The 26446-nt window shown below is 37.2% G+C and overlaps 2 protein-coding genes across 10 annotated transcripts in view; one reads left to right on the top strand and one right to left on the bottom strand.

Annotated features, from left to right (window-relative positions):
* Positions 1 to 298: 298 nt before the first annotated feature.
* LOC129927231 (D-aspartate oxidase-like) lies at positions 299 to 26446 on the bottom strand. Of its 5 annotated transcripts, none has more exons than XM_056035035.1 (10): positions 26178 to 26439; positions 11739 to 12009; positions 8730 to 9008; positions 7269 to 7334; positions 6799 to 6853; positions 5001 to 5102; positions 4421 to 4482; positions 3523 to 3646; positions 2642 to 2743; positions 299 to 530 (listed from the first exon to the last, which is right to left on the bottom strand). In XM_056035035.1, the coding sequence occupies exons 2-10, from the start codon at positions 11933 to 11935 to the stop codon at positions 387 to 389; spliced, it is 1131 nt and encodes a 376-aa protein (XP_055891010.1). In that variant the 5' UTR covers positions 11936 to 12009; positions 26178 to 26439; the 3' UTR covers positions 299 to 386. The 5 variants fall into 5 exon arrangements, with proteins under 5 accessions (XP_055891010.1, XP_055891014.1, XP_055891012.1 ...); XM_056035039.1 differs by having other exon boundaries at positions 8730 to 8927; positions 26178 to 26329; XM_056035037.1 differs by lacking the exon at positions 26178 to 26439 and adding an exon at positions 12779 to 13373 and having other exon boundaries at positions 11739 to 11971.
* Positions 17875 to 26446, top strand: part of LOC106076897 (zinc metalloproteinase nas-15-like) — a 31714-nt gene continuing 23142 nt past the window's right edge. For 3 of the 5 annotated variants that reach the window (XM_056035033.1, XM_056035030.1, XM_056035034.1), the window contains exon 1: positions 26083 to 26227. In XM_056035033.1, coding sequence (XP_055891008.1) covers positions 26195 to 26227 — 33 coding nt within the window. In that variant the 5' untranslated portion in view covers positions 26083 to 26194. Of the gene's footprint in view, positions 18129 to 19569; positions 19641 to 22733; positions 22860 to 26082; positions 26228 to 26446 lie in introns of those variants that run through there. The other 2 variants (XM_056035031.1, XM_056035032.1) reach the window with 2 other exon arrangements.

Below are 26446 nucleotides of genomic sequence, written 5' to 3'. Positions count from 1 at the left end.
GTGATACTCAAACTAAGGCCCGCGCGCCGCCTATCATATTATTATTATCGCTTTTAAATAGCGCTAATTTCATGCTTATAGCATGCTCAGAGCGCTTTTGGTCCAATGTGAATTGTGGATCAGTTGAGAGGGGGTATCTCTGCCCGAGTCGGGTGTCGAACCTCGAGACCCCTTCTAGGTAGCCAAGCCAAACCAAGTTCAAGCGCATTTGGCCTCTCGACCACGCTTCCTTCATATCCTGATTGTCTCAAATATAACAAAATTGTCAGCTCGGGAGTGAAAAACAAAAAAGAAGGTATGAATTTCTGGTTTCAAGTTTTAGTTCAAGGTCTAAACAAAGACGTGAAAGTATGGAAGGCACTGGAAGCTCCCTTCACGTCTGCTGGTCAGCCGAGCATCATGAAAGGTCGCCATACCCATGCAAAAGGTTTTATCATGCGGCCAATATCTTGGACCAGGTGTGCGGCGTGACAGCCGGCGCCCCAAGCTAAACTGTAGGTGCTGGTGCCCAAGGCGACAATGTGGACAACCTGGAAGATATCAAATGAAACGAACTAAAAAATTTAAGTAGATTCAGAAGACAAGTACATTTTTTTTTAATCCTTTAAAAAAAACTACAAAGCTTTATTAAAAGAAAAGAACTCCAGATTTACACACACACACACACACACATATATAATATATATATATATATATATATATATATATATATATATATATATATAAAAATATATATATATATATATATATATATATCAATACTGTATAATTTATTTCCTTTTTTGCAATATGAAACAAAACAATCCATTACCACCAATCAGTCAATTTGATTTATTTTTTATATATATTAGTGTATTGTCAGGTACAATGAATAATACCAGAGAGATTCAGCTTGATCAGAAAATGGAAAAAAGGAGATATAACGTGTATAAAAATTGTACCCGACAGACAGAGTGAGTTGATAGAAGCTTTGTCATAAAGAGAGACAGAATATGTGGGTAGAAAAGGGAGATAGAGAGAGAGAGAAGAGAAAGAGAGGGAGAGAGAGAGAGAGAAAGAAAAAGTATGAGAGAGAGTGTGTGTGTATATATAAAAAAGGAGGAGAGAAAGAGAGAGACTTTAACAAGAAAGATATTGAATTTGAGAGAGCGAGAGAAAAACTAGAGAGAAAAGAGAAGGATAGAGAGAAAGAGAAGGTAATTAAAAGAGCGGAATAGAGACATTTTAATTTCTCCATTCTTGTCGATTCTATTTAGTCTCAGATTAAAGGCAAATCTAATTCTAATATTAAGAAAAATATTGTTCTATTAAAAAATAGACTATTTGATTTCATAACCTTTTGTTTATTAGAAATGATTTACTAATGATGCCTAATAGGAGGAGGTGTGGTAGCTGAGTGGTAAAGCTTGGCTTCCGATCCGGAGGGTCCCGGGTTCGAATCCTGGTGAAGACTAGGATCTCCGGAATCTTTAGGGAGCCTCTGATTCCACCTAGCTTTAATATTCGTTGGGGAAAGAAAAGGCGGTTGGACACCTCGTTAAACCACAGAAACAGATGACCTTTACACCATCTGCTCTGCCCGATAGACTGCATGATCAGAAAGGGGACGTTACTTAGCCTAACGTAATAGGACGAAAACCTAATATAATTTTCTAATAAATTTGTTCGCCAAGGAAAATTATCGACGTTTGAACATCCACTCAGTTTTCTTATACAAATAGCCTCCCCTTCCTCTCTAAAGATAGACATTTTCACCAGCCTTTTACGCTTTGTTGTACATGTTTTTCTGAACTCTGTGTGATTACCCCAACCAGTCTCTCTAAACTCTGTGTGATTACCCCAACCAGTCTCTCTGAACTCTGTGTGATTACCCCAACCAGTCTCTCTGAACTCTGTGTGATTACCCCAACCAGTCTCTTTAAACTCTGTGTGATTACCCCAACCAGTCTCTCTGAACTCTGTGTGATTACCCCAACCAGTCTCTCTGAACTCTGTGTGATTACCCTAACCAGTCTCTCTGAACTCTGTGTGATTACCCCAACCAGTCTCTTTAAACTCTGTGTGATTACCCCAACCAGTCTCTTTAAACTCTGTGTGATTACCCCAACCAGTCTCTTTAAACTCTGTGTGATTACCCCAACCAGTCTCTTTAAACTCTGTGTGATTACCCCAACCAGTCTCTTTAAACTCTGTGTGATTACCCCAACCAGTCTCTTTAAACTCTGTGTGATTACCCCAACCAGTCTCTTTAAACTCTGTGTGATTACCCCAACCAGTCTCTTTAAACTCTGTGTGATTACCCCAACCAGTCTCTTTAAACTCTGTGTGATTACCCCAACCAGTCTCTTTAAACTCTGTGTGATTACCCCAACCAGTCTCTTTAAACTCTGTGTGATTACCCCAACCAGTCTCTCTAAACTCTGTGTGATTACCCCAACCAGTCTCTTTAAACTCTGTGTGATTACCCCAACCAGTCTCTTTAAACTCTGTGTGATTACCCCAACCAGTCTCTTTAAACTCTGTGTGATTACCCCAACCAGTCTCTTTAAACTCTGTGTGATTACCCCAAACAGCTATGTATGAAACAACTTGGTTTAAATGTCCTTGTTACTCTCCACTCATCATTAACAACACTACTTACTGGTAGGACTGGCCCACCATAGCATCTGGCCATTTCTATTTCTACCAGAGGTGGCTCTCTGTGCGGTTTCCTTGCTGCCCATTTTCGAATAACTTCAGCACCCTATATAAAAATGAACAAAGTCTTGACATTGATTTGTGTATAAAGTCTGAATATTCCGTAAACAGTATTGTTATAGATTACGTCTGAACTAGAAAAGAAAAAATATATATTAAGCACAAAACTGCATTATATTCACAAACATTTCCTTAGATTGAATTACGGAGTATTAGATTGAACATGTTATAGAATTTAGAAATCGCTAAACTAGTTATGATATGAAAGAATTTCTTTAACTTTTACATGAAATTTTGTTTACTATTAAAATGGTGTTCACTTCAAAGATAATGGAGTAGAGTATATCTGCTGTTTAAAAGACGAGAGTCAAATAATAAAATCTTACATAATGAGTGTTTGATGGAGTTAATGGATTGTTACAGTGAATTATAGAATGTTACAAACAGAAAGATATAAAGTAAAAGTTACAGTATGTTACAAACAGACAAAAAAAAAAAAAAAAAAGGATTGCAACAAGCAATAGAAAAATATACTTTTAAAGAAATAACAAAGCTTATCTAAGGGAAGTAACCACTAAGTACTGAGGTTTATCTGAAATTTACGGGGTTTATCTCCCTTTCTGCTATATAAAACAAAATTAATTAATTAGTAATAATGATTAATAATTGGAAAAATGGAAGACAAAACATGTTTAAATTTTTTTACTAGACAGACAGAAAGACAGACTGAGTTGATATAAGCTTTGTAAAAAGGTACTATGTTAATATAATTAAGTTATAGAATGTTACGCGTATAGTCACATAAAGTTATATAGTGTTACTCACAACAAGGTGCGGTACGAAAGACTTGATCTTGTTGTACATGAGTGCAATGATCTCTTGGTCCACGTCTGCTGTGTATTCGTCAGGCTCCGCGTAGAAACCAACATCCACCACATTTGTCTCGGCGCTGTCAAGAAGACAAGCGGGGTGAGGGAGGAGGAGAGGTTGGGGGATGAGATCTAGAGGGAAGAGGCTTCTAGATTAAATGGAAGGCAACCTCCGAGATGTGTGTCTCCCTTACATTTAAAACAACACTTCCCATTTTTAAGGTGACAGCCGGCTGGAAATGTTCATGTGATGAAATGTTCATGTGATGAAAAGTTCATGTGATGAAAAATTCATGTGATGAAAAATTCGTATAAAAATTGATAACATGGAAGAAAACAAGACCCAGTAAGGTGACACATGGGACCTAATTCGTTGCAATTGGCGGGGATGAAAGAAAGCACCAGCAAGTGACGATCCAGACACAGTTTTCCTTACAATTGAGGTGGTAACAAGAAAATGAGATGGCATCCCTAGAGTACATAACCCTTCAGTCTCGCTATCTAGTACTGAGTGTCTCAGGCACAGAATAAAACAGGAAGTCCAATTGGCTCCTGCTTGGAAAGATTGCTTTCCTCTTGGCCAGTGGTGGGAAGCCTAATTGTCTTAGTGTTTTCTGTACATTTCAAAGAGGCTTTCGCAAATTGGCACTAACAAGATTCATTTCAACTTTCTGGCATTTTGGGATACCTTAAAGTTGTCCTAAACCTTGAATTAATCCTGAACTACTTTAAAAAAAACTTTGTATGCTTTAAGTTAGAAGAGACGTCTCTTTCTGATAGAATGATCATGTATTCGTGAACTTTCCCCCTCTCTGCCTCCCACTGATAGTACTTATCCCCCCCCCCTAACTTACTCAGGTATGACCGAAATGTTGTCTTCGGTAATAAGAAACTCTTTCGTCCACTCGTGCATCACCTGAAACAAACACACACACACGAATGTAGAACAATGACATCATCATGGGACTTCATTAATACCAAAACACATATTACAATATTCAAAAATAAAGTTCCCCTTTCAGACCTTGCGATCTATAGGGCATCTGCTTCTGTGGCCTACGGTTAACGATGGTGTCATGTGACTAGCACAACGACCAACAGCCTTTACTGTTCCCTACTAATATCAGGTAAGCCTATCCATTAGAGCTGGGTGGACTCAAAGGCTCGTTAAAGGTTCCGAAATTGAAAATCCCAGTCTTCATCAGGATTCGAACCAGTAACCCCCATTTGGAAGCCAAGCGCTTTACCACTCAGCTACCCACCTTCTTTTACAATATAGATCATATAAATAGAACTGATTTAGTTAGATCTAAGGAGGAATATATACACTCATTGCACCTTTAGATTCTTTGAATTCGACCAACAGATTGTATATTAGCAACCAAAAGTGTGTCTAAATTAATCTTCAGACAAACGAGAGTAGTCATGACTGACCTGAATGGCGTGACATTTCACGGGGTACATATGTGGATCGTGTAAGAATGTCCTTGCCCTATTCCCGGTACAGTTGACCACAATGTCATACTTCCCGTACAGCTAGACAAACAAACAAACACACACAAAGTTGCACGAGTGAATTCAACGTGACAGCAAGTCTAAATCTAAAATTAAAGTCTTTTTAAATAGTGAGGCAATTAAAAATGTCACTTTAATGCCGTGGCGTCGCAGCGGAAGGGAAGAGTTGAGGTCACAACGGGTGACTACCATCATTGGGTGAAACAAATGTGATAAAATGCTAGAAACAACTAAATGTTTAAAACAGGTGCAGATTTTACAGTTGTGTACAAATCAATAAGTGCAGATAATCAGATATTTGTGTTGAATGAATCAATGACAGATTTGATTTGAAAGTTCATTTTGCAAAGGAGGGTGGGAAGAGAAATAGGGTGACACAATTTATTTATCGCACCGGGTGACACCAGCCCTTACGACGCCCCTGCCCAATCGCTATATGCCGAATTTGAATTCAATCAATAAAGATTGACCATGTACATCGCATGTTATGTTAAGAGGCTGTTTTTTTAAATAAACTTCTTAAATATTTATTGAGACATAATTAATTATCCTATGCACCAATAAGTGCTTTCATAATAGCTTTATTAAAGCATTTGAGTTAAACATTACAACGGATGTACATGTGCCCACATCTAAACATTACAACGGATGTACATGTGCCCACATCTAAACATTACAACGGATGTACATGTGCCCACATCTAAACATTACAACGGATGTACATGTGCCCACATCTAAACATTACAACGGATGTACATGTGCCCACATCTAAACATTACAACGGATGTACATGTGCCCACATCTAAACATTACAACGGATGTACATGTGCCCATATCTAAACATTTCAACGGATGTACATGTGTCCACATCTAAACATTACAACGGATGTACATGTGTCCACATCTAAACATTACAACGGATGTACATGTGCCCACATCTAAACATTACAACGGATGTACATGTGCCCACATCTAAACATTACAACGGATGTACATGTGCCCACATCTAAACATTACAACGGATGTACATGTGCCCACATCTAAACATTACAACGGATGTACATGTGCCCACATCTAAACATTACAACGGATGTACATGTGCCCATATCTAAACATTTCAACGGATGTACATGTGTCCACATCTAAACATTACAACGGATGTACATGTGTCCACATCTAAACATTACAACGGATGTACATGTGCCCACATCTAAACATTACAACGGATGTACATGTGTCCACATCTAAACATTACAACGGATGTACATGTGCCCATATCTAAACATTACAACGGATGTACATGTGCCCACATCTAAACATTACAACGGATGTACATGTGCCCATATCTATGATTTTTAGGCAAATTTCTTATTCCCTTTGAAAAGAAAATTGCGTACAAGTGATCATTCTTCACTAATGCCATTAGAGCATGGAATGGTTTGCTTGTATCAGCGAGGAAAACCAACGACTTGCAGAGTCAAAGTCTAATTAATATGCTTGATAAGATGAACCTATGAATAGCCGAGGCACAGGACGTACTTGTTTTAGTTTTGTAGAGAACCTACAACGAATGTCATGTTTATAAGATAAGATAATACAACCGTGAGCATTCCGTATGTATCAAATATATATATATATAAGGTCATTTAAAAAGTGACCAGATCAATGCATTAAACTTTTGTTCACTAAAGATCTTTTCATTTAATAGTTCACTGACCTCTTGCACTGAGTATACTGTATCGAAGACCACCTTACCCCCAAGCATTCGGAACCTGAAGTCAAAGAAATATTTCTTTATTTGTTTGAAGAAAAAAAGTATTGCAAATTGATTTGTAAAAGTCTCGGGTACAAAAAACAAAAGTGTAGTGTATACAGTAACTTAGCTTGAATGGTCTAACTTAGAAACAAACAAATATAGGAAGGGATTTACGATTTTCTCATTTCTAAAAATCGTTTACAGTTGTCTCATTAAATAAAAGTAGATAGAAGTGATCTGTGACTAATTTCCGAAAGAAATTAATTGAAGTTCTGTATCAATGTTTGGTTGATCAAGAAGTGCAGTTACTTAGTTCTAAATGTCCTGAAAATGTGTAGTTCTAAATGTCCTGAGAATGTGTAGTTCTAAATGTCCTGAGAATGTGTAGTTCTAAATGTCCTGAGAATGTGTTCAACCTAAATTCCACTTACTCCTTCATTAAAGCAGGCAGATATGTTTCTCTATTGACAACAACTGTTTTGAACCTGGCCCCAAAACTGAATAGAGAATCACAAAACACAAATATGCATTTAGAACAAAAATTCAATTTAAATTCCAATTCGGTTATGACCAACTGGGGTCATCTATTAATGTCGTCGGTATTATATATATATATATATATATATATATATATATATATATATAATCACCGGATGCGCCCAATGATTTATTTCCAGATTTATCATAGGATGAAGTTCCTCCATTTTTTTCTGTTTTGAACTTCCAGTAAACTAGTCTACATTTGAATGATCCCCAAACGTTACTGTTTAGCCTGTATAGTAGCTGTTCAAATAACATGAAACACCCCCAGCTCTCTTTCACTTTCCCTGCCTCTCTCTCTCTGTCTCTCTCTCGCTCTCTCCTTCTCTGTCTCTCGCTTTCTCTCTGTCTCTCTCTCGCTCTCTCCTTCTCTCTCTCTCTCTCTCGCTCTCTCCTACTCTCGTACTCTCTCTCCTTCTCTCCTTCTCTCTCTCTTTGTCTCTCTCTGGCTCTCTCCTTCTCTCTCTCTCGCACTCTCTTTCTCTCTCTCTCTCCTCTCTCTCTCTCCTTCTCTCTCTCCTTCTCTCTCTCTACTTCTCTCTCTCTCGCTCTCTCCTTCTCTCTCTCTACTTTTCTCTCTCGCTCTCTGTCTCTCTCTCTGTCTCTCTCTCGCTCTCTCCTTCTCTCTCTGTGTCTCTCTCTCGCTCTCTCCTTCTCTCTCTCTCTCTCTGTCTCTCTCTCGCTCTCTCCTTCTCTCTCTCTCTCCTTCTCTCTCTCTCACCCTCTTATTCTCTCCTTCTCCTTCTCTCGCTCTCTCCTTCTCTCTCTCTCCTTCTCTCTCTCGCCCTCTTATTCTCTCCTTCTCCTTCTCTCGCTCTCTCCTTCTCTCTCTCTCTCCTTCTCTCTCTCTCGCCCTCTTATTCTCTCCTTCTCTCGCTCTCTCCTTCTCTCTCTCTCGCTCTCTCCTTCTCTCTCTCCTCTCTCTCTCTCTCTTGTTCTCTCCTTCTCTCTCTCTCTCCTTCTCTCTCTCTCGCGCTCTCTCCTTCTCTCTCTCTCCTTCTCTCTCTCTCTCGCTCCTTCTCTCTTTTTCTCTCTCTCTCTCTCTCTCTCTCGCTCTCTTTTTCTCTCTCTCTCTCGCTCTCTCCTTCTCTCTCTCTCTCTCTCATCAAAATGGCATAGAGTTTTGACTTTATTTGGAGCAATCCGTTTATTAACGCCCCCCATCCCGGGACACGCACATGCTCACATGTTTTAGGTCCGTGAATTCTAGTATCACTTTTACTTATCCGCTTATCTTCCAATGGATCAACCCGCACCACAAGCTTTTCAGCTTTTGATCTCTAGACTGACAATGCGTATGAGTTTAGACTTTCTAATGAAACAATCTGCATTTAATCTAAACAGATATTTACCCATGATTAGATCCCAGTTGTAGTATCTCTTCTTTGGACAAGTTCTTGTAGTCCAGTACCAAAGTTGGCAAGATGTAGTCCGTAGTATAGGGCGTTGACCACAGGCAGTGACCGTACATAAAAGTCTGACCAGAGAGTTTCCCTTCCGATGAGTTGGCTTTCTCGAAATGATGTTTCCAGCTGTCAATCAGCCATTCTCTAAGGTCAGCAGTGATCGAAAGTGGTGATTGGTGGAGAAAATAGATGCAGTTACAAAATGTAGAAATCATTGTAACAAATCTGAAAATGTAGATGCCACTAAGTAGTAGTAAAACTAAATTTATCAAGCCATATATTACACTTGAGTAACAGTCGGTTACCTGAAACTTGTGATAACTGGCTATTTCACAATGGTACTCGCTGTGTCACAGTGGTAATAATGGTACTGGTTGTTTCACACTGGTACTGGCTGTGTCACAGTGGTAATAATGGTACTGGTTGTGTCACAGTTGTACTGGCTGTGTCACAGTGGTACTGGCTGTGTCACAGTGGTACTGGCTGTGTCACAGTGGTAATAATGGTACTGGTTGTGCCACAGTGGTACTGGCTGTGTCACAGTGGTACTGGCTGTGTCACAGTGGTACTGGCTGTGTCACAGTGGTACTGGCTGTGTCACAGTGGTACTGGCTGTGTCACAGTGGTAATAATGGTACTGGTTGTGCCACAGTGGTACTGGCTGTGTCACAGTGGTACTGGCTGTGTCACAGTGGTACTGGCTGTGTCACATGGTACTGGCTGTGTCACAATGGTACTGGCTGTATCACAGTGGTACTGGCTGTGTCACAATGGTATTGGCTGTATCACAGTGGTACTGGCTGTGTCACAATGGTACTGGCTGTGTCACAATGGTACTGGCTGTATCACAGTGGTACTGGCTGTGTCACAATGGTACTGGCTGTGTCACAATGGTACTGGCTGTGTCACAATGGTGCCCAAACGTTTTTTCGACACATGTGTTACGAACAGCCTCACCGCAAAAAAATTCGAGTCAAATGGGACTGATCTTCTGCTGTTTTATCTTGCTACGTAAGAAGAAATTTGAAAGGTCCCTAGAGCGAAACTGCAAATGTCGAATATGGCCAGAGGGCCATAGTTTGGGCAATTCTTGTCTGTGACTTCAGTTAAAAGAAATTACTGCAATTAGTGCTTTGCTAATGACATAAGATGGGTGTGACATTTGATACCTCGAGAGACAATCTTTTTCACTTGCGAATTCTCTAGTGACTAAAGAGGCCAATCCTGCGGTTTGTGATCATCATATGTCGCAGCACTTTCAGTGGCGTAGCTAGGGTGGGGTGAAGTGTTCAAATTCAAATCCAAAGTCTCCCAGGCCCCCACTTGAAGGTGAGCTCCAAATGAATGTCCGAAAATTTTATTTGTACATTAAATATTAAATATTAGGCCACTGCGATCTAATCTTGCTATTCATGTGGAGTCAAAATTACTAGACAGTGTTGATCTAGATTGATTCCAGAGGATGTTGTGGATATATTTGCTGCACAGAAAGAACGACGTGAGGCAATATGAATTGGGATTTGTTACTTGTGCATTATTTCTCCAACAAAAAAGGTATTATTCATTAAAAGAATCTTAGTTATTATTTTTTGTTAACATATACACATTTGAATTTAGACACATATTAATTATCTCATGTCATGATGTCGAATGTCAAAATGCATGGACCCCTAAAAAGTCAAGCCCCCCTGGGCCCCAAAACCCTTAGCTACGCCACTGATCACTTTCAACCTTCTTCCTACTTCTGGTGTGTACGCCATCTGCAATCCTGGACCGTTCGACAAGTTCTTGCTATTTGTCAGAAATTTTTTGTTAAAAGAATAGCTAGATGTTGTGCTGCAGACACCTCAGAAAATGCATTTTTGGAGTTCCGAATAAAGGGGGAAAAAAGTGCTTAGTGCACATCGCTCCCCAATACTCACTAGATAGTAAGAAAGGGATATCTAGTGTCATGCCATTAAGTGAGGAAAGAAAATATTCCAGGGGAAAATACACCTCCGAAAAAAATGAATGGACTTACTGTAACTAGCATTTATTACGTAAAATTATAGTACATATATATCTGACTCAATGTCATAGTAAAATACCAAAATACATGAAATTGATATTGTCATAACATAAAATTTATCTGTCGTATAAAGAAGCGAATCAGATAAAAGAAATGACAGGATGACACTATTTTAAAAGACCTGGGTCTTGCTGTGCTTTTCTTGATTATATATTAAACAATGGTTCTAAATCTTTCTCAACATTGAACAACCACAGTTGATATTCATTTTCACTAACTCTTTGAAATTATGACCTGGTGCTGCTCTTTAAATTTTTTATATTTTCTAACTCTGTCTGGTAAAAAGTTTGAACATGTTTTTCTGCCACTTGCCATTCAATTAAAAAAACAACAACAATTATTGGTAACTAATTATTTTGCTTGACATCGAAATAAGGAGAATAAATGCTACTCAAATAGAGATATGGATATAATTACGGATTTAATCCTTTTATTACATTTTGACACGTTTTGATCGAACTTCCCATTCTCGGATCAAGTTAAAATTTCGCTTAATTATTCATAGTCAATGATGAATTGCGAATAAATCCAAAAATTAATCCAATGAATTAATCAATTAATTAATTTGGTTTTGGATGGCAGAAAGGAAGCTAAACCCTGTCATCTTGAGATAAATGGCAGCAATTAGAGGTTCTTTACCTAAAAATAAGCTGTTTTTAAAAGCATTTTTTTTTCTTGTTTTTTTTTTAATGTAAGATCAGCTTAATTTTACTTTTTGTTTTCATCTTATGTGGTGTTTTAAAAAATCAGATCTCACTAAGAACGAATCAAAATCTAGGGAAGTTATTATAAGGATCCTCTAAAGTAATAATGAGATCAATAAGTACATGTTGACCTTCAAATACCAATGATAACATCTAGGTGACGATATAAGCCTTGAGACTTACCTGACCAGCACCTGATCCATGATCATCTTGGAAGGGATGGGCAGAAAAATCCCAGGGTCCACGGGCGATGACGTGTCTCTGCCGAAGGAATCTGCGATGATAGTCACCATGACCCTGGGGATGAGCTTCTGAATATTGATGGCTGAGGACAGGCCGACCACGCCAGCGCCGATGACCGCCACAGAGAGAGTTGTCATGGTTTACTTCAGTTGGAGGGGTCAGTTTGGGCTGGCCTGCTATACAGTGAACTACGCAAGCTAGTGCTCAAATCCTAAATAAAATCTACATTTATAAAAATATCTATCCATTTATCTATCTATCTATCTATCTATCTATCTATCTATCTATCTATCTATCTATCTATCTATCTATCTATCTATCTATCTATCTATCTATCTATCTATCTATCTATCTATGATTGCACGTTTAATTTTTCAGCCGTTAACTTAAAGATCCACAACGGAAGGGATTCATTGACGTGACCAGCAGAGAAACCAATGCAACAACTTTTTCTCAAACTGTTCAGCACTCACCTTAGTGGGACACAACGTTCTGACAAGGGGGGTGGGAGGGGCACAAAGAGTTTTAATTTGTTTCTCAAAAGACATCTAGATCTAGTTGTAAAACCATGTTTGAAAGTTAAGTAAATCAATACCAATGCTCCAAAATAGAAATAACATGTATTTAAAAAATGTAGGGTTATCTAGATTTACATCACGGTCAAACGCTAAGTATTCTAAATCTAGATTCTATGTATTTCTATTTTGTATACAAGTTAATGAAGTTTCCTTGTAATTACGACATGTATTCTAGATCTTAATACAGAAATTAAATGTATTACTATTTCAGTATTTGTGCTAATAAATGAGTAAATCTATATCTAGTTATTGGATATTCTATACGAGACCAATATATAGTCTAGATAATCTATGGAGTTAATACATTTCAGGTTTAAAAGATCTCTTTTTTAGAGAGTTGCTGGCCAAACAATAACTAATATTAATTGTTATCATTTTTTTTTTTGGTACTTATAGGTTTACCTTAATTGCATTTTCCCGTTTCGGTCACTTCCTTGATACTTTTATATCTTTTTGAATCTTGGTGCTGTTTTTTACAGTTCTTTTTTTTCGGTGCGTATTTTGTTTAGGAAACTATAATGGTAATATCTTCCGAAGATAAAAAATGCTTGCAGTGATTCACACGAATATGCAGACCCAGTTCAAGCTGCATATTTTCCTGAATCTAGTGCAGACAAAGCTTTTGTCCGCTGGCGGTCTTTTGAGGTTGTTGTTTTTTTCCGTCTGTCTCTATTAGAGGTCATCTGCTACCAGCTACTTTCCTCTATGCTAGTAAGGGCGAAATGGCGCATGAGTGGATCTTTGTAGCTGGGCACCTCTGTTACGACGTGCTCCTCTAAGCTCGCCAAAGAAGATCGCATTTGGCCTGCGGTCATCTCCCATGCGGGATAAGTGTCCGACCCAGCGCAGGTGTCGAATGGTAATTAGTGCTTCTATAATGTATACTGTCCACACCGGCCTCTAGCAGAAACTAACATTTTGCTATTTCACTTTGATATAACATCAGAAAAATCCAATTGCTCAGATGATAACCTAGATTTAACTCTCTCTCTCTCCGTAAATAGTTACCACATTCTGGTGGAATCAACGTTGGTATCGTCAGTTAGGAGAGAAAGAGTTAAATAAAAATTATTTAAAATTGTTATAGGGAACATGATCTCTGTATGAACGATGTACAATAAAGAAGAATGACTTTATGCTGTCATTTTACTGTCATCTTCATGGCATGTCATTCAAATAAATGAAAATTGTCCAGCGTGCTAAAAGAACATTTAGTATATGTTGTTCCTATGTCAATGATGTTGTTTTAAAGTAGCCTATTAATTAAAGATCTAAGACAAACAGTCTACTCATCTCTTCTTAATTACGTCATTATATTTTGCCACTGTTAACGCATTTGAAGTGATGCCCCTTGCTTTGGTCAGTGTTTGGTGTTGCGTACCCGGATAAAATAAGGGGAGATAATGATGACAGAAACATGAACATGTCCGTGTATATTTAGAGAGACTGGACCAGCCCCAGATGTACATAGATCATATCTAGTGCAGGGGTCGGCAACCTTTTGAGTCGAAAGAGCCAAAAACGACAATTTACCAAATTTTAAAGTTTTTAAAGAGCCGCCACAAATTTTTTCTTGTCAACAATAAATAGTATTTACACAATTAATTTTTAATTTAAAAAAACGAATATATTAATTCATATATACGTTTTTTCCACACCATATAAGATAATATATATATGGTTTTATTTGATAATTATTTTTTCTTTCGGTAACAACTAAAGCAGTTAAACGTTAACTTACAACACTAACTTGTACTTGAATTACAAACAATTGAGAAAATTCAATGGGTGGTTGACTTCGCATGGTTATAGAAAGTTTGGATACGATACATTTGGTTCATAAATTGTTTTAGTTTCAAACACGACTCTAAATTTTCATTTGTTATTTGACTTCTTACTGTACTTTTATTTATATATGAATATAACACTTGCACGAATATGTCGATCCGAAGATACTCAGTACTTCAAATGCCAACTTCACCTCACTCTAGCATTCTGGAAGACCATTCCATGCTTCGAATATAGGCTCAACTCTCAACTTTTGAGAGGATTTATTAGGATTGCTAGCATAGTTTTGTTGAACTACTCAAATCTGTCAGAAACTCATCTTTGATGTTTTTTTATAACTGTGCTGAAGTAATTTGTGTCAATAGTTGCACTGGTTTTTATCGCGAGTCTGCTTTAGACATTGAAAATGAAGTAAGTGCATATCTTCTGCAAAAAAAAATAATATTTTTTTCTTCAAAATAAACTAATTCTTCTACCAAAACGTAGCCTGGGTTTCAATTTCCTTGTAGTTTTAGATTCAGCTCATTTCCTTTCCCTGTTATATCCACCATAAAGTAAATTTTTGCGACCATTTGTCGTTCTCTTATTCAGGGTGATTAATGCTTTTTCATTTAGGAATGTATTTATTTCATACAAGCACAAAGCAAAATGTTTCAAGCCATCGCACTTAATTGTAAAGAAGGAGGTCGGAATACTTTGTCTCCATCTCGTTAAAGAGTTCTTTTAAATGAAGATGGTAGAGTGCAATGGATAAGATGATGTTTACTATCTTGATTATCAAATTTATGACTTCAACTATTTCTGCCATAAATGTTTGGGCACAAAGCGCTTCTTCCTGTATGTGAAATGTAAGAATGTGAAATGTAAGAATTCGGTGGTTTATTTGGCTCGAAGAATCGTTGTTGCTCCTTAACTTTTCCTGTCATACTTCAGGCTCCATCAGTTGCTGCTTAAACGATTTTATTTAACTCTTATTGTCTTCAAGGCATGTCTGCACAGCATTCGCTCTATCTTCCCCTCTAGTTTGTCATGAGAGTAGCAATCCTGGAAGATCTTCTTTTGGACCTTGGGAAGACATATACCAGACAAAATGGGCAACTTGTGCAGTGCCTTTTAGGCCGCAAGTGATAAGGCAGAAGAAAGTTGAATATCTTCTACCTGGAAATATGTTGAAGATATTTTAGCTATTCTATCTTGTACTGTTTTAGCGGATAGTGGCATAGCTTTGACTTTTTTTCAAGGTTTCTGTTTTTGTTGTTTTGTTGAAATCACGAAACTGTTCTTCAGACGCACGTAGGAAGCAGTCTTTGACATACTCACCATCTGAAAATGGTTTGCCTTTTTGTGCAATTTCTATTGGTACCGCAAAGCTTGCCAGATTAGCATTACTTGTAGATGTTTCTAACTTTGAGAAGATCATTCGCTTCTAACTCATTTACTTAAAACAACAAACTATACGTCACATCCAAAGCACGCAGTGAAGATACCGTTTCGTCTTGCGTCGAAAGCGAATTAAAACCTACATAGAAACATCCGACCATGGCGTCATTTGAGAGCTTCCGACGACTGACGACACGTGTAATGGGGGGGGGGGGTGGTATAAGGCTGAGAGATAGAATCGGTGCCTTTTCTTAGTTAAAAGATTCAGAACTATTTGAAAAATGTTTCGATAAAATAAATAATATTTAGGTATGGAAGTAAAGAGCCGCAGCTTCACGTCCAAAGAGCCGCATGTGGCTCGCGAGCCGCAGGTTGCCGTCCCCGGATCTAGTGTTAGGCGCCTCCGCGGTGTGTCTTGTGTAGTCAAGTCTAAATGGAGGTAACACTCAACTAACCAAAACAATTCACACAGCCAACAACGCAGAAAATAATCGAAGCTGATGAACCATGTCGAACAAAAAGTTGAATACGAACTGAAGGGAACCGTCGAAATAGTCGAATGTCGCTACTCTAGAAACTAAAGCCGACCTCTCTCTGAAGCTGCCAAAAGTAGTCTGTGTTTACTTTCTTTACACTTTTTCTTCTAGTATTTTTTATACAAAGCTTATATTAACTAACTTTGTCTGTCTGTCTCTGGCAAAAGTGTGTACACATTATTTATCTCACACCCATTCTCGGATCAAGCTGAAACTTTGCACAATTATTCATTGACATAGATAAGACATGAATCAATAAAAAATTACCAATTAATTAATTACTGGTAATTCATTATTTTGTATAATAGCAACAAGGGAAACTAATACTATATATATATATATATATATATATATATATATATATATGGCTAAATTTGTTGGGTTTAGTCCTCTTAAATTATTGTTAACGCTATTCCTCCCTCACGCATTCTCCGATCAAGTTGATATTTTAAACAATTATTTATTGTACCTAAAAAACTTAAATCAATAAACAAAAAATACTCAATTAGTCAATTAATTATTGATAATTAATTATTTTACATCATATCGAATAAAGGAATGACTTGTACATTATTGGTACATATAGTTTTGTAGAACGGAGTTCTTCTTTCCCTCTAGATAAGCTTTGGTTTTTAAATAAGATTTTCAAAATAGTTTCATCGCGTCATTGTCTATAAATCAAAAGTTTACCCCCTTGATGAAACAAGTTTTCGCGCCAAATTCCTAATCGTACCCTAACACAAGACTGGACCAGCCACAGATCTACATATATCCTATCTAGACTGGACGCGCCAAAAATAAAAAGTTGACTTGCAAAATTTGAAGCGATGAGACGTCGGCCATGGATCAGGGAAATCATTAACATAAATAGATCTAGAATTCACTGCTAACATTTATTTTCAAAACTGAAGATCAAAATTTTTATACGCACAAATACGTGTTGTCTTTTTTTTAAACGAAACCCCTTTCTGTTGACCTTTTTTTTTGTCTGTCTGTAGCTCTATCTCTCTTCCTCTCTTGGGATCTTTTTGTCTCTTTTTCTTCATAATTGTTTCTTTCACACTTTTTCTCTTTTTTGTGCTTTCCAAAATAGAGGTCCAGCAGACAGATTAATTTCATAAGACCATAAGGCCTGGGAGTCTTATTTTAGTTTTTATAAGTAAGTCAATAAGTAAGTTGGTTAGTTTTTTTTTCATGGCCTCTGGTTTACGAGTATATGACTTTCTCAACGCTGATGTTGTCTTCAAACTCATCCTAGCGCCAGGTTTACACTTTGATGTGATGACCGTTGTTGTTGTTGTTGTTTCTTTAATGGATTGTTGGAGGTAGCCAAGGGTGAGAGTGTGTCCCTAATTTCCTGATGTCCACACCTCAGGATAGTGTACAATGAATTTGACCGTTGACCCAGTGCATTTCAAAACACAAAACGCTTTCATGTGTTAAGCAGAACAATAACAAAAACTATCCAAGTGGTTGAAGAAAGTGGATTGCTAAGTGGGTCACTTCTGACGTGGTGCACGCGCCATCTCAATCATCTTCACCGCCCCCCAAACATCTTGCCCTGATTAAAAACCTCTCCATCCTTTACTCTCTCTCTTTCTCTCTCTCTCTTTCTCTCTTCCTCTCTCTCTCTCTCTTCCTCTCTCTCTCTCTCTCTCATTTTCGTCTATGGACAATAAAACAAAAATGTCTTCCTTAGAACAAACGTCAATGACGTCATGTCGATAAGAACACGCACAAGACACGGGGGTGGGGGGGGGGGAATGTGTCCAATCCGATAGTCAAACAGGATTGAACGCAGCTCTCCGAAACGAAGCTCTGAATCAGTGCATCCTGGGCCTGAATGGGGGATGAGCAGATGTGAACGAGCTGCTGACGACATTATCACGAGTCATAAGCTGTGAGCTCACGTTTTTGAAAACCCAAAACAACAAAAAGCGTGACACCGACTGAACCAGTTTAAACCAACCGTCTCAAGTGCACAACTTATCTTATATAATGCAACTGACTGATAATTGTGTTTGATGTTGACAGCTAGTGAACTAACGGTAAGAATTATAGTTTTTAATTAGTAAGAAAATGATACACGATTTTGATGGGGGTAATTATAAACTTGACATCTTTGCTTGATAGCTTTTACATTGAAGTGCTTTTTAAAGCGGAATATATTTCGTACACAGGTTTCTTTTACCTCCTAGGTGCTCACTAAGACACAGGTTTTAATATCATCGCAACCTGAGGACAGCTATTCGCGAAAAAAACGGAAACTTTCTACCAAATCTTTTTATTTTATTTTCGGTATTTCCTAAAAAGGACACATTATACTTATATAGATCTATAAAGTATAAAAATAAAATATCACACGTGTTTCGTATTTTAAAAGCATGTTTTTTTCTCCCATAATTCATTTTCAATTCCTTTTGAAAGCAGTCTCAAAAACACTGCAAGAATTCTTCTTACATTATTATTATAGCTCTTATATAGCGCTACTTTCATGCTTATAACATGCTCAGAGCGCTTTGGGCCAATCTCATTTGTAGACCAGTGGGGGGGGGGGGGAATCTAGGAGTTGGTTTTCCGTGCTGACTTTAGGCTTTAGGCGCTCAGAGCCGGGTGTCGAACCTCGAGCCCCCTTCTAGGTAGCCAAGACAAGCCAAGTTCAAGCGCATTTAGCCTCTCGACCACGCTTCCCATCTTTAAAAAAAAAAAACTAGATCTAATGCAAATAAATAAATTTCTTTTTTTTTTTTTGTCAATAACTCTTGTATGCGTTTGGATGATGCAAAGTAAAATGTTCAATTGTCCATTTTGTTGATTGGTTTGTCGTCTTGGCTCTTAGTAATTGTTGACTGAAAAATTGTTTAGTTAGCTAAAGTAAGGCGAATGTATGTATTTTTATGTATGTATGTATGTATGGGTTTATGTCCCGCATAGAAATTTAAACCATTTGAACATTTTTCATAAAACTTGACATAAATGTTTCTTGGGTACTAACTGGAACCGTGACGTATGTACAGTAGCCCTAAAACAAACTAAAGACCCTCAAAAAAAAAAGTTGCCCAACTCTATGAAAGTATTAGTATTTTATGGATCTAGGCCATGTTTACCATGTTTAGATCGAAAGGATCTACATCTAGATCTAATTTTTAAAACTACACTTTGCACAGATAGTTTTTTACTACGACACATGAAAATTACAAAATATAGTCTATTGATTTCATTATCTAATCAAATTAACCTTCAAATGTGTGTTTCAAATGCATTTTTACATAAATGTAAAATGCGTAATTCATTTAGTCGGAGAACATGTTCCGCAAACCTCATGCGACGCTCTGTCACAACCTTACTAAAAGGTCGATTCCCAGTTCGGCATAGGATTTCCTTGATTGAGACCCCGATCTCTATAACTGACTCCTAAAATCTGTCATAGCCATCTTTGTTCAGCCACTTTTAGTGTTTTTCAATTTCGGCAGATGACAATTCACTGCACCTTATTAATGGAGCCCAGCCACTGGTAGAAATGTGTAACCTCTGTCTATAGACTACGCTCTTGGAATTAGGTGACTGTAGTTTGCTTTAGATTTTATATCGAAAAGGGAAGTTTTATAGTCAAATCATCTGTTGTGGGGTTTTAAACTAAACAAGCTCTAGAGTTGTTTTTTTCTTAATTCGAAACCCCATTTAGCTACGCTCATAGAATTTGGTGACTGTAGTTTGCTTTACAATAATATTGAAGAGAGAGTTTTCAACCTCAAAACTCTCTGTATGGGGATTTTGAACTCAAAACCATCTGGAGGGTTTTAAACTTTAAAAAAAAAGCCATATGGAGGAGGGAGGTTTAAAGTCACCCCCTCCCATTGGCTTTTCTACGCTCAAAGAATTTTAATATCTAATTTCTTTCTTTTGTTTTTTTGAAGAGCTATTTTTTTAGCACCAAACCCCGCAAAGAGGGGTTTAAACTCACAACCCCATTTGGCTACGCTCATAGCATTTTGAGAGCGTAATTTGCTTTTTTATATTGAAGACGTATTTTTTAGCATCAAACCCCGCTAAAGGGGGTTTAAACTTAAAACCCCTTTGGCTACGCTCAAAGAATTTTGAGTGTGTAATTTGCTTTTTTATAAAACATCCCTGGTTACGCCCATGTTAGATAGATAGATAGATAGATAGATAGATAGATAGATAGATAGATAGATAGATAGATAGATAGATAGATAGATAGATAGATAGATAGATAGATAGATAGATAGATAGGGAAGTAGGTAGAGGGGAGGGGGGAGAAGTAGGTAGGTAGACAGACAGAAGACAGACAAATAAATAGGTGTCCAGATGTTTTCTTAGTTCCTACACCCAGAAAATTTCGATAATTTCGAGTATGATAAACTAGTGACAGACTAAACTTTTTATAGGAAACTATAATATTCAAAGTCTTAACAAAGAAATTGTCCTCATTAGTTTGGTGTTCGAGAAGTCATGGACTGTAATATACTTCAAAAGTATATTTGCAAACACTAATTAATAATTGTTGTTTCCATACATATTCTACTTATATGTATACTAAATAGATTTTTTCTCCTTAAAAAAAGTAAACATTTTGTTTAAAAGAAAATAGCTAGTATAATAGAAAATGCTTAATTTAGTAATATAGATTTTTTTCAAAAACATTTTTGGACCAAAATTCTAAAACCTTTTGCATAAATGTGTTAAAAATATGCTTAACAATCATCTCACTTACCAAATAGTCTTCCGTATTTTTTTTTTACTATTTATAGTAAAAAATGGTGTTATTTTATGAAAAGACTACTTGCATAGTTGATTTAAAAATTAAAATTTTTCGCTTTCAGAAAAAAAAAAAAAAAAAAAGTAGCCGTTGCTTTAGAACTTTAAAAGATATCGGATTTCCAATATCTGTTCTAGTTTATGTGATCTAAAAGGGGACGGACAATCGGACGGACTGACAGACTAGCCACACAAAAACTAAGAGCGGCTAATCCCCTTTCGGGTGCTGCTAAAAAATGAAACGAAATAAAACGCATCAAAGAACGTGTGCCACTGCAACCTATGCGACCGCAGTGGGTCACGCACTTTCATAGGACCCGAGCTAGTTCTAGCTGTAAATGATTAAATTAAACCATTTTATAACTTATATAACACATTTCCCGCGGCCTCCTGGAATCCTGAAAGGCTGAAATTGCAAAATATACGAAAAAGTCATGGAAATCTCTGAAAATTATTAAAATCTTTTGAAAACTCATACAAATCTCGTGAAATTTATGGACAAAAATTGTCATTTTGGGGTGTCATTCAATATGGAAAACGCCATTGCTAAGTGCGAAAAAAAAAGGCATTATGCAATACCCGTAATTGTGGAATCTGGTGAAAGAATATTCTCTCAAACTAATGAAGAATTACTTGAGTTTAACAATTCTCGTAGATAGATTGAAACATTTGGTAATTCTTGCTATTGAGCGTAATCTATGTAGGAAGAACTTTTATGATATACTGTATAACTTCGCTACACGCAAGGCTCGTAAAGTAATTATGTACGTAGTAAAGAATGAATAAAATGCAAAGACGAATTTATTTTCTAATACAAACTCTTAATTTTCACTTATTATCCGTATCCCTACCCAAACCTGGCCCCGCGAAATCCGTTTCGCATAGGGCCCCACAGTGGTTAAGTCCGGCTCTGCTGTTTAGTGACTGGTGAATACAGAGTAGATTACATTTTCCCTCCCCCCCCCTCTTTTTTTTTTCTTTTCGCCGTTAAAAATTCGTGGGGTAACTCTAGTCCGACTTGCAGAAATAAAAGAGTGATCTTTCATTTACTTCTTGGTGTCCAAACTGTTGAGCCATGAAGAGAATTATATATGTATATAGATATTAAGAGGAGGCGCGGTGGCTGAGCGGTAAAGCACTTGGCTTCCGAACCGGGGACCGGGGTTCGAATCCTGGTGAAGTCTGGGCATTTTAATTTCGGGATCTTCGGGCGCCTTTGAGTCCACCCAGCTGTAAAGGGTACCTGACATTAGTTAGGGAAAAGTAAAGGCGGTTGGTCGTTGTGCTGGCCACATGACACCCTCGTTAACCGTAGGCCACATAAACAGATGACCTTTACATCATTTGCCCTATAGACCACAAGGTCTGAGAAGGGAACTTTACTTTACTTTATAGATAATAAGGATGACTTGAGTCCGAAGATTTATGAGGAATGCAGTATTTCCCGTGGCTACGCAGCCTCAGCTGTGACCTACATATTTTGCCACATCCAGGTCAAGCATAGTCAAATACATAGATCTAGCAGAAATTGCGAATAAACAAAAACATTTTTGGTAAATGTAACCGCTGGGATTTCAATATTAAACTTGCTTTAATTGTGCTAGGCTTAACTTAGGTAAGAATATGTTACATTTTATGTCATATATTATAATCCACGGGAAGTGGGAGAATTAGTTAAAATGAAGGAATGAATGATTGGTTAGGATAGTCTATGGTCAGGACTAAGACTTTTATATTGTAGAAGAATATATATTAAAACATGTTATTGAATTCCCACAATGATAAAATAATTTATTCAAGAAATAGATTTTACATATTTATCAAAAAAATTAAACCAGTTTGTATTAAATGAGAGAATACTTTCTTTATTGTAGTCACCTACTATTGGAAGCTATAGGACAGTGCTCGCTTTTTGAAAGTCTATTGAACAAACTCTACATTCACTGATTCAAGATATCACAGTCTAGTCTACGATGACATTTATAGCGTACGTTGCTTTGGTGAGTACTTTTGAATTTCTATATCAGAATATAAGTTATGGCTAAATTATATCAGGATTTTATGGGATTTGTATGCATTCATTAAAGTGTATTGCCACTACTAGTGATGGATACAACCAGTGCTTTTTTGTAACGGTACGCACCGATACGGCGTATCGGCGCCTTTTTCAATGTAGGGAACAAATATGACTTTTCTTGTATTTTAACGTTTATTATTGATTTATTAGTAGTTAGAAGTAAGGCTGAGTACCAGCACCTAATCACTGAGTACCGGCACCTATTTTTTTTTTACAAAAACAAAGCACTAGATACAACTATTAAGTAGCGGGTGGGAATACTTGCTAATGTGTGGGTACTTCGTAGAGAATTGCACAGGAAAGTAAAGAGGGGATAGAACAAAGAAGAATGACGTACTGGGTAGCAAAAGTAAGAATGACATACTGGGTAGCACAAGTAAAAATGACATACTGGGTAACACAAGTAAGAATGACATACTGGGTAGCAAAAGTAAGAATGACATACTGGGTAGCAAAAGTAAGAATGACATACTAGGTAGCAAAAGTAAGAATGACATACTGGGTAGCACTAGTAAGAATGACATACTGGGTAGCACAAGGAAGAATGATATACTGGATAGCAAAAGTAAGAATGACATACTGGGTAGCACAAGGAAGAATGACATACTGGGTAGCACAAAGAAGGATGACATACTGGGTAGCACAAGTAAGAATGACATACTGGGTAGCACAAGGAAGAATGACATACTGGGTAGCACAAGGAAGAATGACATACTGGGTAGCACAAGGAAGAATGACATACTGGGTAGCACAAGTAAGAATGACATACTGAGTAGCACAAGGAAGAATGACATACTGGGTAGCACAAGGAAGAATGACATACTGGATAGCACAAGTAAGAATGACATACTAGGTAGCAAAAGTAATAATGACATACTGGGTAGCAAAAGTAAGAATGACATACTGGGTAGCACAAGGAAGAATGACATACTAGGTAGCACAAGTAAGAATGACATACTGGGTAGCAAAAGTAAGAATGACATACTGGATAGCAAAAGTAAGAATGACATACTGGGTAGCAAAAGTAAGAATGACATACTGGGTAGCACCAGTAAGAATGACATACTTGGTAGCACAAGTAATAATCACATACTAGGTAGCACAAGTAAGAATGACATACTGGGTAGCACAAGGAAGAATGACATACTGGGTGCACAAGTAAGAATGACATACTGGGTAGCACAAGGAAGAATGACATACTGGGTAGCACTAGTAAGAATGACATACTGGGTAGCACAAGTAAGAATGACGTACTGGGTAGCACAAGTAAGAATGACATACTGGGTAGTACAAGTAAGAATGACATACTGAGTAGCACAAGGAAGAATGACATACTGGGTATCACAAGTAAAAATGACATACTGGGTAACACAAGTAAGAATGACATACTGGGTAGCAAAAGTAAGAATGACATACTGGGTAGCAAAAGTAAGAATGACATACTAGGTAGCAAAAGTAAAAATGACATACTGGGTAGCACAAGTAAGAATGGCATACTGGGTAGTAAAAGTAAGAATGACATACTGGGTAGCAAAAGTAAGAATGACATATTGGGTAGCACTAGTAAGAATGACATACTTGGTAGCACAAGTAAGAATCACACACTGGGTAGCCAAGGAAGAATGACATACTGGGTGTACAAGTAAGAATGACATACTGGGTAGCACAAGGAAGAATGACATACTAGGTAGCACAAGTAAGAATGACATACTGGGTAGCACAAGTAAGAATGACATACTAGGTAGCACAAGGAAGAATGACATACTGGGTAGCACAAGGAAGAATGACATACTGGGTAGCACAAGTAAGAATGACATACTAGGTAGCACAAGGAAGAATGACATAGTGGGTAGCACAAGGAAGAATGACATACTGGGTAGCACAAGGAAGAATGACATACTGGGTAGCACAAGGAAGAATGACATACTGGGTAGCACAAGGAAGAATGACATACTGGATAGCTCAAGTAAGATTACGTAAAATGGCACTATGAAACATTACTATGGACAGCACAAAGAAAGATACATACAGAATTACATACGGGATAACACAAATAAGGATTACATAAGGGATATCACTACTAAGGATTACATACGGGATATCACAAATAAGGATTACATACGGGATATCACAAATAAGGATTATTTACGGGATATCACAAATAAGGATTACATACGGGAGAACACAAATAAGGATTATATACAGGATATCACAAAAAGGATTACATACGGGATATCACAAATAAGGATTACATACGGGATATCACAAATAAGGATTACATACGGGATATCACAAATAAGGATTACATACGGGATATCACAAATAAGGATTACATACGGGATATCACAAATAAGGATTATATACGGGATATCACAAATAAGGATTACATACGGGAGAACACAAATAAGGATTATATACAGGATATCACAAATAAGGATTACATACGGGATATCACAAATAAGGATTACATACGGGATATCACAAATAAGGATTACATACGGGATATCACAAATAAGGATTACATACGGGATATCACAAATAAGGATTACATACGGGATATCACTAATAAGGATTACATACAGGATATCACAAATAAGGATTACATACGGGAGAACACAAATAAGGATTACATACGGGATATCACTAATAAGGATTACATACGGGATATCACAAATAAGGATTACATACTGGATAATACAAATAAGGATTATATACGGGATAACACAAATAAGGATTACATACTGGATAACACAAATAAGGATTACATACAGGATATCACAAATAAGGATTACATACTGGATAATACAAATAAGGATTATATACTGGATAACACAAATAAGGATTACATACTGGATAACACAAATAAGGATTATATACTGGATAACACAAATAAGGATTACATACTGGATAACACAAATAAGGATTACATACAGGATAACACAAAGAAAGATTTCACAAAAAAAGGACTGCATATAAGTTAGCACACATTAGGATGACATTGGATATGAACATCAAGAACGACAGAAGTTACGTTTATCAGAGTGTAAATAGCCCAGTTATCATATACCGGTATTAAGAAAAGATGCACTAAATATAGCAACCAGACTAGGCAAAAAGAAAGGAGAGAGAGAGAAACATAAAGAGATGTGTATTCCAGTGCAGCAATGGGAAGTGGATAGAAAACGTGTGGAGACTGAACTCAAGAAATGACTACACGCGTGTTAGCAACAGAGGTACTCACCTTTAAAAAAAAACACTATGGGGAGTTATAGTTTCTGGACATCTTTTGTGGTAGGTCCACTTCCACTCAGTACACTAGAATCTGACTGTGTTCTTCAGAAACAACGATGTGAGGTGTTATCATCTTTAGCAAGGCTTTTGTTTTAAATCTACTCACCAAATACTAAGTGTTGACATCAGCGTGTGAAGTGTGTTGGTACATGATGTGTTTTTAAAGAGTATTGTGAGTGAGGATAGATTCTAGTAAGTGGAAAGTCCCAGGACCGGATT

The sequence above is a fragment of the Biomphalaria glabrata genome, chromosome 7, assembly GCF_947242115.1.
Source record: "Biomphalaria glabrata chromosome 7, xgBioGlab47.1, whole genome shotgun sequence".
Classification (NCBI taxonomy): domain Eukaryota; kingdom Metazoa; phylum Mollusca; class Gastropoda; family Planorbidae; genus Biomphalaria; species Biomphalaria glabrata.
The sequence above is the reverse complement of the archived record's forward strand: the minus strand, read 5'-3'. Positions and strand labels throughout refer to the sequence as shown.